Source organism: Protobothrops mucrosquamatus, unplaced genomic scaffold (assembly GCF_001527695.2).
Source record: "Protobothrops mucrosquamatus isolate PMUCROS unplaced genomic scaffold, P.Mucros_1.0 scaffold_209, whole genome shotgun sequence".
NCBI classification, from domain to species: domain Eukaryota; kingdom Metazoa; phylum Chordata; class Lepidosauria; order Squamata; family Viperidae; genus Protobothrops; species Protobothrops mucrosquamatus.
In genome coordinates, this window is record NW_015386285.1 from 633,146 (window position 1) to 644,938 (window position 11,793).

An 11,793-nucleotide genomic window follows, 5' to 3' on the forward strand; every position below is an offset into this window, starting at 1 on the left:
GAAGGGCAATAGCACTTAGACTTATATACCGCTTCACAGTGCTTTACAGCCCTCTCTAAGCGGTTTACAGAGTCAACCTATTGACCCCAACAATCTGGGTCATTTTACCGACCTCGGAAGGATGGAAGGCTGAGTCAACCTTGAGCCGGTCAGGATCAAACTGCTGGCACTTGGCAGTACTGCATTCTAACCACTGTGCCACCACGGCTCTTCCCAACAGACACGCTGTTGGGAGACCCTTCTCCTTTCCCCTCTCCAACTTACCTTCCAGCGGGCAGAAACGAGTCACCTGCTCGGGCATCAGCTTCCCTTGCTTGTGTTGACAATACGTCTCGGCAATTTCTTGACGACACTGCTTGGATTTGGCCCTGGAGAGGGCCGAGAGGGCCTCCTTGCCTGAGATGTCACATTTTGGCAGCTGATCGTATCCAAGCTCAGGAGAGCCATTCCCACCCCGTTTCACATGAGGCTGTCTGGGGGATTTTGGGGTGTCTTTCAAAGGGTTGCCATTGTTGTTGGGTTTGGGGGCAGAATTGCCCAAGGGCGGCCGCTCGTTGGAGTTTTTCCCGAGGAGAGCGTTCTCCTTGGCTTTCTCCGCCTGTTCTAGCTTTCTCCGTAGGCGCTCCTTCTGTGCACTGATGGGCTTTTTCACCAGTTCTGGGTGATGCTTCTGCTTCTGGGACCGGGGAGCAAAATTGCTATTGTCAATGTTTTCAAAGTCCTTGGGGACAGAGTTCTCGTTGTTGCTGTCTGTGCGTGTCTTCTCCTTCGGCCGGTGGGAAAAGTAGCCATCCTATAAAAAGGGGGAAAAGAAAGATTAGGACCTGTTGCTACAACAGTGTATTTCCAACTGCACAGGCACACAAGAATACACCGGTCTATTTTTATTGAGTTTTCCAGGTGCTTCCAAGACTTATCTGGAGAAGGGCACTTTGGATTCATCAGTGCTAGAAGGGAGAGGGGTTTGGAGAATGGAGGAAAAGGAGGAGAGGAAAAAAGAGGAGGAGGAGGGATCTACACGTGATCTATAATCTGGTGATCCCCAATTTTGAGCCTCACTGCTTAACAGAACTGCGCTAGATTAGTTCCAAATTGGCTTATCTCCCAGATCACGGAGAAAGCAGAATAAGGACATTCTCTAGAACTAACACTCGTTTAAAGCTTGCATTGACTGAGTAGCATCTGCTTATCACCCTGCTAGCATTTGCTTTCCCTAAACTATCATGGCGTCTTCAAAAGCAGATGCCGCCGATACAGCTCACTGGATTAACTAGAACCACTCCATTAAAAAACAAAAAACAAAAAAAACCTTAGGAAACCCTCCAACAAAACAGAAAGAAGAACCCAAAAAATGGAAGACCGGGTGAACTTTTATAAAATCCAAACTCAACACAAGTTACTGCTGTTCCTCCAATGCATCTGCTTGATTTGTGCGAGTCAGTTTCACCTGACATTTGCAGGAGACAAAACCCCGTCTTCAGTCGAGGGTGAACTGGTGATCAGGGGTATTCCAAGGCTCTCAGGGTTGAGGTTACAGTCCTTACTTTTAACCAAGATTGCTAGCTGACCTGTGATTACATCTCCATCCTTCACCGGAACCCTTCTTGAAAGACCACTCCCCGACAGAAACGTAACCCGTGGACCAACTTGCTTCAAAAACAAACATGAGGTCATGCAACTTATTTTCATATTTGGTGGATGTGTAGGGATATAAAAGCATTTTGGATTAAGATTTGGTGGAATATTCAAAATATTTTTAAGAAAAGATAAAGTTTACACCGCAGTTATTTTTGCTAGGTATTATGGAAGATTTGGATGCTAAAGAAATGAATTTGATGTCGAATCTTATAACAGCTGCAAGATTACTGGTAGCGCAATATTGTAAGAAAAATTCTTTGCCTACTATGGAAGAATGGAGAATTAAGGTGTCTAATTTAGCAGAAATGGCAAAAAATTCCGCTTATTTGAAGGATCAAACTCAAGGAAAATATATTTTGGTTTGGAGAAGATGGATTGATTATATTCAGAAAAAATACGAGATTGAAAAGCATTACTTAGCTTATGAGTAAATTTTAGAATATTATTAATAGTTTATTGTGGATGAATTTATATTATTTTTAGTAATAATGTTTAATTATATTATTATTTTGCTGGAAAAGTGTTAAGATCTATCTATTTTGCAGAATTAAAGTAGGTGTGGATGAGATTTGACTGTAGTATATCTGGGTAATGTTATTTAATTTATGATTCTGTTTTTATAACCCTGTAACCAGCTCTGGGAAGCGAAGGGGGGGAGAGGGGGGGAGGGAAGTGGGATGTTGTATGGAAAATTATTTAAAACTTTTAATAAAAAAAAAACAAAAAAACAAAAACAAACATGAGATAGAACTGTGATCAAAAGCGATCCAGAGGTTTACTGTCCATCAACAATTCGCTTTGGGCTTCACAGAGTAAAGACTTTGCAATCCAGCATCTACCCCAGGGGTCTTCAAACTTGGCCCTTTTATGACTTGTGGACTTCAACTCCCAGAATTCCTCAGTCAGGCATGCTGGCTGAGGAATTCTGGGAGTTGAAGTCTACAAGTCATCAAAGGCGCCAAGTTTGAAGAGCCCTGATCTACAGGCATGGAAAGGTCCATACACGTCTACCCTGAGAATCCCAAATCAGCTGAGATTTCGGGTGGCTGTGTTGAAATCCACACAGAGAACCAGTTGTTCACCTCTTTGAATCCCACCACTGAATGAACATCACTTGAGCTCCATCTGTGGTGGCTAAGCCCAAACCTCCTGCCCCCTTGGCTTGAGTCGCCTTAATCATTCATCTTCCTATTCTTCAGGGATGCTTGCCGGTTAGTCACAGAAACAATATTTCAGCTGCAAAATATATGAGCAAAATCTTGGAAAGCCTACAAAAAAATGTAAAAGCCAAGCATAACAGTTCTGGAGAAGCAAGTCCCCAAAGATTCATAAATATGATCCATTTATGCTCTTAATCTACAACAAGTCTTTTATAGAAACCGCTGCTTTTAGGAGGATTTCTCCAGCAGATCACAGGTGGTCCTTGACTTACAACCACAATGTAGTCCAAAATTTCTGTTGCTAAGGGAGACGGTGGCTAAGTGAGTTTTGCTCCTTTTTAACACCTTTCTTATCACAGTTGCTATGTGAATCCCTGCACTTGTTAAATTAGTAATATGGTTAAGTGACTCTGGCTTCTCCATTGACTTTGCTTGTCAAAAGGTCGCAAAGGGTCATCACATGACCCCCGGGATGCTGCAACCGTCATAAATATGAGTCAGTTGCCAATCCTCTGAATTTGAATCACGTGACTATGGGAACGCTGCAAGGCACGTGTGAAAAACGGTCATAAATCAGTTTTTTCCCAGTGCCTTAACTTTGAACAGATAATAATAATAATAATAATAANAAGAAGAAGAAGAAGAAGAAGAAGAAGAAGAAGAAGAAGAAGAAGAAGAAGTTGGAAGGGACCTTGGAGGTCATCTAGTCCAACCCCCTGAAACCCTATACCATTTCAGACAAATGGCTGTCCAATCTCTTCTTAAAAACTTCCAGTGTTGGAGCATTCACCGCTTCTGGAGGCAGGTTGTTCCATTGGTTAATTGTTCTAACTGTCAGGAAGTTTCTCCTTAGTTCTAGGTTGCTTCTCTCCTTGATCAGTTTCCATCCGTTGCTTCCTGTCCTGCCTCCAGGTACTTTGGAGAATAGCTTGACTCCCTCTTCTTTGGGGCAGCCCCTGAGATATTGGATCACTGCTATCATGTCACCCCTTGCCCTTCTCTTCATTAAACTAGACAGACCCAATTCCAGCAACCGTTCTTTATGTTAGTTTTAGCCTCCAGTCCCCTGATCATCTTTGTTGCTCTTCTCTGTGCTCTTTCCAGAGTCTCGACATCTTTTTTACATCGTGGTGACCAAAACTGGATGCAGTATTCCAATTGTGGCCTTACCAAGGCCTTGTAAAGTGGTATTAATACTTCACGTGATCTTGATTCTACCCCTCTGTTAATGCAGCCTAGCATTACTTCACGTGATCTTGATTCCTGTAAATCCAAGGACTGCCTTGTATCTTTTTTTGATCTGCATTACGGGTGTCTTTCACCACTTTCTTTTTCCTTCCTTTTGCTCCATGGTCTTCAGCTTCAGACACTCTTGAGCAAAGCTGAAACACGGTTCTACTGTGGCTTGCAAAGGACCCCAAAGAAAGCAAAGGTGATTTTCACTTTTGCCATTCTGTTTTAAGGCTGTGCAAATATTCGGATCAGGAGATCTGACTAAACAAAGCACTTTTCCCAAAGTCTTTTCCCAGGGCTGCATTAAAGTGGATGCCTCTCAAAGGGGTTTGCAACAAAAAGCCGGGTTGCAAAACCACGGTTTGTTCTTCCTGCTAAGCGGGAATCAAGCCAGCGTTCCCAGTTTGTGGGCAACATTTTGCAAACCACAGAAGTGGGCTGTGCGGTTAGTTTTAATTATCCTTGCCAGCCAGGGGGAGAAGAGGTAATTTTGTAAGCAGCCCACAGTTGCCCTGTGGTTAAGATGGGCAGCCAATAAATTTGATAAATAAAAAACAAATAAAGGTACGTAGTTGCTTTCAGGCTTTCCCCCCCCTTTTTTCTCTTTTTTCACTTGGCTAGTTTTTTGCCTTTGCTTTTCCATTTTCTCATCCTCTGCATGACGGGGCAACTGCCTTGCGTTTCCAGAAAGCTGGGGCCTGACACATTAAAATGTTTATTTGCAACAGATTTTGAGATAAACAAAACAGCTTGCAGCAAACCCTGGGTTTTTTGTTGTTGTTGTTGTTGTTTTGGGGGAGGCTGATGGCTTCCAAGTCCTCAAACAGCCGTTCTGCATCAGAGGAAAGCCTGAGATTTGTCTTCTCGAATTCAAGCGTGGAAAACAGAATAGCCGAATGGACTCTGATCATCCTGAACTTCTTTGAAAACCTCCCCATTTTGGCAGAAGGGAAACGAGAGCTAGGCCAAAAAGAGCAGATGGGAGAAGAGAGCAGATGCTTATGACATTGGCTTCGTCCATATGCTTCCCCTCGCTTAATTCTTTACTATTTATTTATTCCTCTCTGTTATTTACTTTTTTTTGAAGAGGGAAAGTCAAATGGCATTTTCATAAATACCCGAACATTCAGAGTCTGGAGGCGCACTCTGAAAACCTCGTTCCCGAAACGAGAATGGGATGGCACCTACGGGCGGTCCTCGACTTACGGCCACAATTCAGCCCCAAATTTATGTTGCTAAGCGAGACAATGGTTAAATTAGTAACACAGTGGTTAAGTGAATCTGTCTTCTCCATTGGCTTTGCTCTGTCAGAAGGTCGCCAAAGGGACGGGACCTCGGGACACGGCAGCCGTGGTAAATATGAGTCCGTTGCCAAGCGTCTGAAATTTGGTCACATGACCATTGGGGAGGCTGCAACAATTCTAAGCCAGTTTGGGTCACCATATCACCAAAGCACAAAAAAGAGGTTGAGGGTTTGGGAAAAAATCCAGAGAAGAGCAACTAAGATGATCCAAGGCCTGGAGACTAAAACATAACAAGAACGGCTGCAAGACTTGGGTTTGGCTAGTCTAAAGAAAAGAAGAAATAGGGGAGACAGGATAGCAATATTCCAGTATTTGAGGGGCTGCCACAAAGATGAGGGAATCACGTTGTTCACCAAAGCACCAGAGAGCAGGACGAGAAACAATGGTTGGAAACTGAACAAAGAGAGAAGCAACTTGGAATTAAGGAGAAACTTCCTGACAGTGAGGACAATTAACTAGTGGAACAGCTTGCCGCCAGAAATCGTGGGTGCTCGATCAATGGAGATTTTTAAGAAGAAACTAGACAATCACCTGTCTGAGATGGTATAGATCCTCCTGCTTGAGCAGGGGGCTGGACTAGAAGACCTCCAAGGTCCCTTCCAGCTCTATTCTGTTCTATTCTGTTCTGTTCTATTCTGTTCTACTCTATTCTATTCTGTTCTGTTCTATTCTATTCTATTCTATATTCCATTCAGTGTGAAAAACAGTTATAAGTCACTTTTTTCAGTGCTGTTGTAACTTCAAATGGCCACTAAACCAACAGTTGTAAGGTGAGGACTACCTGTAGTCTGGACTCTCAGAGAAAAGAGGATGAAGACAGCTTAATAGTTCCCAACTATTCCCTAACAGTTCCCAACTAAACTAACCTTTACTTTGGCAAGATTCTGTCGAAGGGTGAAGAACAATAAAGAAAACCTGGAAGAATCACACCATGTCTGTCTTGGTTTTTGGAGCCTGACAAAAACTGACCTTTCGCTTAATCTACGATTTAGATGTAAGAATAAAAATCTATTAAGTGAAACCAGAAGCAAAAACCTTTTAATTCTTTTCAGCAAGAACTTGTTGGAACACATTCAAATCTGGCAGTTGTTCACATAATGCTCAATGTCCCTGCACCCTTTTTTATGCAAGTTCTCCAGGTGTAAATTCAATAACAGCATCTTTTGAAGGTAATAAACCGAACTAATTCAGTAATACATCTAAGCAGCACCTTTCTGAAACGGCTTCCCAAACCACCTTTTTACAAATTAAAATGTGTCGTGCGTTCCGAGTATTCACGGGCAAGTGGAATGCAGTAAACACGCTGCCTCAGTTCCTCCCTCTTTCCCTTTTCTTCAAGAGGGACATAAAAAAAAATATTAAATGCTAAAATTGCACCTGCTTGGAAACATGCAATCAGAGGAATTATAAATCTCTGTAGACTTGGTGGAATTCCTTTTTACTTCAAACGCAACACCTTAATTGCTCAGTTTGCAACTGTATTTCCACCTTCGTAACCTGCAAAGATTTGCACTGTTTTTCAAATTTCATTAAAAAGCATCTCACTGATTTGGGGAGGAAAAAAGCAGCTCTCCTTGTAAAAGAAGAAATTCGTTGGTGTATCCAGATCTGCTTATTGACTTGGCAACGTCAAGTCTCAATTTCTGTTGCCAATTTTCTGATTTCTTTCTTGGAAATGTCTTTGCATTCCCCCATCTCTGTTTTAGAATAGAGTAGACTAGAGTAGACTAGAGTAGAAGCTGGAAGGGACCTTGGAGGTCTTCTAATCCAGCCCCCTGCTCAAGCAGGAGAATAACCTATATACCGTCTCAGACAAGCGACTGTCCAGTCTCTTCTTAAAAACCTCCAGCGATGGAGCACCCACGATTTCTGGAGGCAAGCTGTTCCACTGGTTAATCACTGTCAGGAAGTTTCTCCTTAATTCCAGGTTGCTTCTCTCTTTGATCAGTTTCCATCCGTTGCTTCTTGTCCTGCCTTCTGGTGCTTTGGAGAATAAGTTGACCCCTCCTCTTCTTTGTGGCATCCCCTTAATATCTAAATCTGCTATTATGATACCTGCTAGTCCTTCTTTTCATTTTCAACTGCTGACCCCAAATTAATGGATCTACTTTCATATCCCATCCGTTTCTTTAATTTTAATAAATATATCCCCAAAGACTATGCCCATGTATTAAAAAAACAAGCCTCATAAAATGTGGGTCTGAGTTTATTCCAAAGAAGCAGGTATAAAGGTGTAGGGTTTCAGATTAATTGTACAGCCTGTCTCTTCACTATCCCAGTTCTAATAAACTCACTGCAGCCTTATTTATTGCCAGTGTTCATTAGCTCAGTTTCAATACAAATCCATATAGCTTTCTTTAATTAATTTCATTCCAAATTCGATTTTAATTCCGTTTGCTAATAGCTTCTGTAAGACTACCCAACACGTTTCAGCATCCTGCGGTACCAGCCAATGTGAATTCCAATAAATTGGGTAAATCTAGTTCATTAAATCCAGGCAGTTCGTTATATCTAATTCAACATGATCGATCGAGTTCCATTTGGTACATTTCATTCCAAGTTTTAAATTAGTTCAGTTTGTTAGTGTCTTCTAATAAATCTTATCTTCCATGTTTACCTCTTCAAAGTTCAGCCTCTGAATTTTTTCCAACTTTGCCATTTGAAATATTTCAGTTAATGCGCGTCTAGGAGTTCCTCTAGCTTTAGATTTTTTTTCTCCTGGTTGATATTAACCTAACACACTGATCCTTGAAAATACCATGCAATTGGATCCATTGGGTTTTTTCTTTTTCTTTTTAACATTATAGGCTGGATCTAGCTCATTGTTGAATTCGGTGAATGAATTCGGCGATTCCTTTGCTGATTTCTGTCCACATGTCAAATTAGACCTGTTCTGTTCAATAGAATTGTCCTGTAAATGTGTAGTCCAGTGGAGAGATGAACAGAAGATAGCAATTGGATAGATGATAGAAGATGGATATAAATAGATAGACAAAGAGACAGACAGACTGAGACAGATCGATCCTGTAGGATTGAAAAATATATAAAGAACATCTTTATATTATCTATCTATGTATCTTTTATCATCTATCAATCTACCTACATATCTACCTATCTACCTATCTATCTTTCATCATCATCATCTATTTCTATAGATTATAATCATAATCTATCTCTAGCTATCTTGCTATTTTCTATCATCTATATCTCTCTATCATCTATCTATTATATCTATCTGTCTATCTATCATCATCATCATAATCTATTTCTATAGATTATAATCATAATCTATCTTTAGCTATCTTTCTATCTTCTATATCTATCTATCTATCTATCTATCTATCTATCTATCTATCTATCTATCTATCTATCTATCTATCTATCTATCTATCTATCTATCGCAAGGGTAAGAATGATGACCCTTTTATGACTTGTGGACTTCCAACTCCCAGAATTCCTGAACCATCCATGATCTAACCTTTGATCTAAAGAGGCCTCTTTGCATAGTCTACACCTATCCATCCATCCATCCATCCATCCATCCATCCATCTCCAGAAAATCATCCCTCCAATAAAGGGTTGAAATTAGGTGTCTTTGCTGCTCTGTGAGCTTGGTGGTTTTCTTCCAGATGTTTCACATTAGCACTGATGATGTTACCTAGTTTGGTAATGAAATGTCTGCAAGAAAACCACCCAGTTCAGAGAGCACCAAGGATCTTCCATCCTCTTCCTCCCTCCCTCCCTCCCTCCCCAGAGGATCAGCTCTAGGGGGCTTCCAGGGCACCCTGGCTTCTTTTTGGATCATGCCAGGCGCTAACGCCAATCTTGTGGACCATCACCAAATGAGAAAGCTGGGTGACCCCTTCTGAAAAGCCTTTCGCTGAAACACAACCTGTTTTCTGAGGATTTTTCTTCTCCTCTTAAATTACATTTTTTCAAGGCAGGGGGAGAGAGAGGGTGGTTCAGCCCAGACGGTGTTAAATATCTCTTAAGATGCTTTGAAATGCCTTCTCTAAATATCCATTTTTTTCTCTCTAACTCTACCACGGAGCGTGTAGTCTTTTCTCTCTTTTTTTTTTGCACTGCTCTCTCCTCTCCCAATCAGACCTGTCAGGTCAATAATTTATCTTTTATCTTAAACTGAGAGCAGGGTTCTTCCTGTGCCGGACTGCCAAAATTACCTCTATTATAACATTATTTGTACGGGTGTCTTCTCTCTGCGCCCCCCCCCCCCCCCCCCCCNCCCCCCCCCCCCCCGGTCTCTTTTCATTAAGAAGCTTTTCAGCACGTGCCCGTGTTGGCTCTGGTTTTAGAAGCAGCTGGGCTAAAAATAAGAGTGCGACAGGCCTCAAGGAGAGCTTAGCGTGGAAGCTAAATTTGCTGCCGAATGAGCGCTCTGATTGGAGACACCAGCTTGGAGATTTATTAAACTGAAGCAGGCGTTTGTTTTGCTGTCTTCCAAACCTCGCGGCGGCATCCGCCCAACCTGTTTGGGTTTGCGACTGCTCTAGGCAGGCAGGGAAAGAGAAACTGGACCAGTTTAAGTGGACAATCACTTAAACAGCAGCCAGCCGTGTGCGGCAGCTGCCAAAAGAGCCAACACAGTGCTAGGCTGCATTAACAGAGGAATAGAATCAAGATCACGTGAAGTGTTAATACCACTTTACAATGCCTTGGTAAGGACACACTTGGAATACGGCATCCAGTTTTGGTCACCACGATGTAAAAAAGAGGTTGAGACTCTAGAAAGAGTGCAGAGAAGAGCAACAAAGAGGATCAGGGGACTGGAGGCTAAAACATATAAGGAACGGTTGCTGGAATTGGGTAGGTCTGGTTTAATGAAGAGAAGGAGGAGGGGGGACATGATAGCAGTGTTCCAATCTCTCAGGGGCTGCCCCAAAGAAGAGGGAGTCAAGCCATTCTCCAAAGCGCCTGAGGGCAGGACAAGAAGCAACGGGTGGAAACTAAGCAAGGAGAGAAGCAACCTGGAACTAAGGAGAAACTTCCTGACCGTGAGAACAATTGACCAGTGGAACAACCTGCCTCCAGAAGCTGTGGATGCTCCAACACTGGAAGTTTTTAAGAAGAGACTGGACAGCTATTTGTCCGAAATGGTATAGGGTTTCCTGCCTGAGCAGGGGGTTGGACTAGATGACCTCCAAGGTACCTTCCATCATCATCATCATCATCATCATCATCATCATCATCATCATCATCATCATCATCATCATCATCATTATTATAGTTGGGCTGCAGGAAAGGGTGCAAACAACCAGACCCACACGTGTGAGAGTTCAAACGACCCAGAAGTAGTCCTCGGCTTACCACAGTTCATTTAGTGACCGTTCAAAGTTACAATGCCCCCCCCAAAAAGTGAGTTAGGAAACTTGGAGGTTTCTAGTCTAACCCCCTGCTCAAGGCAGGAGACCTTATACCATCTCAGTCAAATGGACATCCAGTCTATTTTTGAGATGTTGCAGCCATGCTCAGGGAGAAGGGGAAAAAATCAGTTAGGACAGAGACTACCATAGAAAACATCAATAGTATTTATTCGTTTGAGCACAGCATGTTACCTGACCAAAAGGACTGTGGTGCTGTTTTGAAAGCCCAAGTTTAGGTATTAAAAAGCTCTTTGAACCCATTTACAGCTTAGCCTGTTGGTGTTAACTACAACAATTCTCCAGATTTTAATACGCTGTGTGGACCCATCTACACTTTAGCGCGATGTGTGAACCATTACCAACAAATGTCCAGGTTTTCACAGGCGGTGTGGGCCCATCTATAGCTTAGCACGATGTGTGAACCATTAGCAACAGTTCTCCAGGTTTTAACAACTGTATGGACTCAACTACAGCTTACGGGTAGTGTGTGAACCATTACCAACAATTCTCCAAGTTTCCGCAGGCTGTGTGGACCCATCTCCAGCTTAGCCTGATGTGTGAACGACCACCACCAACAGGCTGTGTGAACCCATCTATAATTTAGCGTGATGTGGGAACTAGCACCAACCATTCTCCAGGTTTTCACAGGCTGTGTAGATACCCATCTACAGCTTAGCATGAAGGCAGAACGCCACCAATAATTCTTCAGTCTTTCCAGCTTCTGCTCCAAGTGGCAAGGAATTGAGTCAACAAACTTCCGCAGGCAACACAGATGTTCTTCTGTTGAGCTACATCACTCCGTTTCTTGACCCTCTGGTAATTGGATTTGATATTCCCAAGATGCAAATTTCACACTAAGCTAAACAGGACAGCGATCAATTGCCCACAGCCTGTTTTTAATAATTATACTGGGTAATTATAGACCACTGTTGATTACAGCTACGTATGAAGTAATCAAATCATTCAATGTTTTAATGTCAAAAGCTTCTATTTGGGCATTTTTCTGCTCCATCGGTTCTGCTTTAAGAGAAGAATTATGGACTTGGGGGAAAAAAAATAACAAAGAACTTCAGGATA

The 11,793-nt window shown here is 42.3% G+C and overlaps 1 protein-coding gene across 1 annotated transcript in view; it reads right to left on the reverse strand.

Moving 5' to 3' along the window:
- Positions 1 to 11,347, reverse strand: part of XYLT1 (xylosyltransferase 1) — a 67,106-nt gene extending 55,759 nt beyond the window's left edge. Inside the window, exons 1-2 of the mRNA XM_015826353.1 lie at positions 11,195 to 11,347; positions 265 to 793 (exon numbers count right to left, since the gene is read on the reverse strand). Coding sequence (XP_015681839.1) covers positions 265 to 793; positions 11,195 to 11,347 — 682 coding nt within the window. The remainder of the gene's footprint in view (positions 1 to 264; positions 794 to 11,194) is intronic.
- Between the last annotated feature and the right edge of the window lie 446 nt (positions 11,348 to 11,793).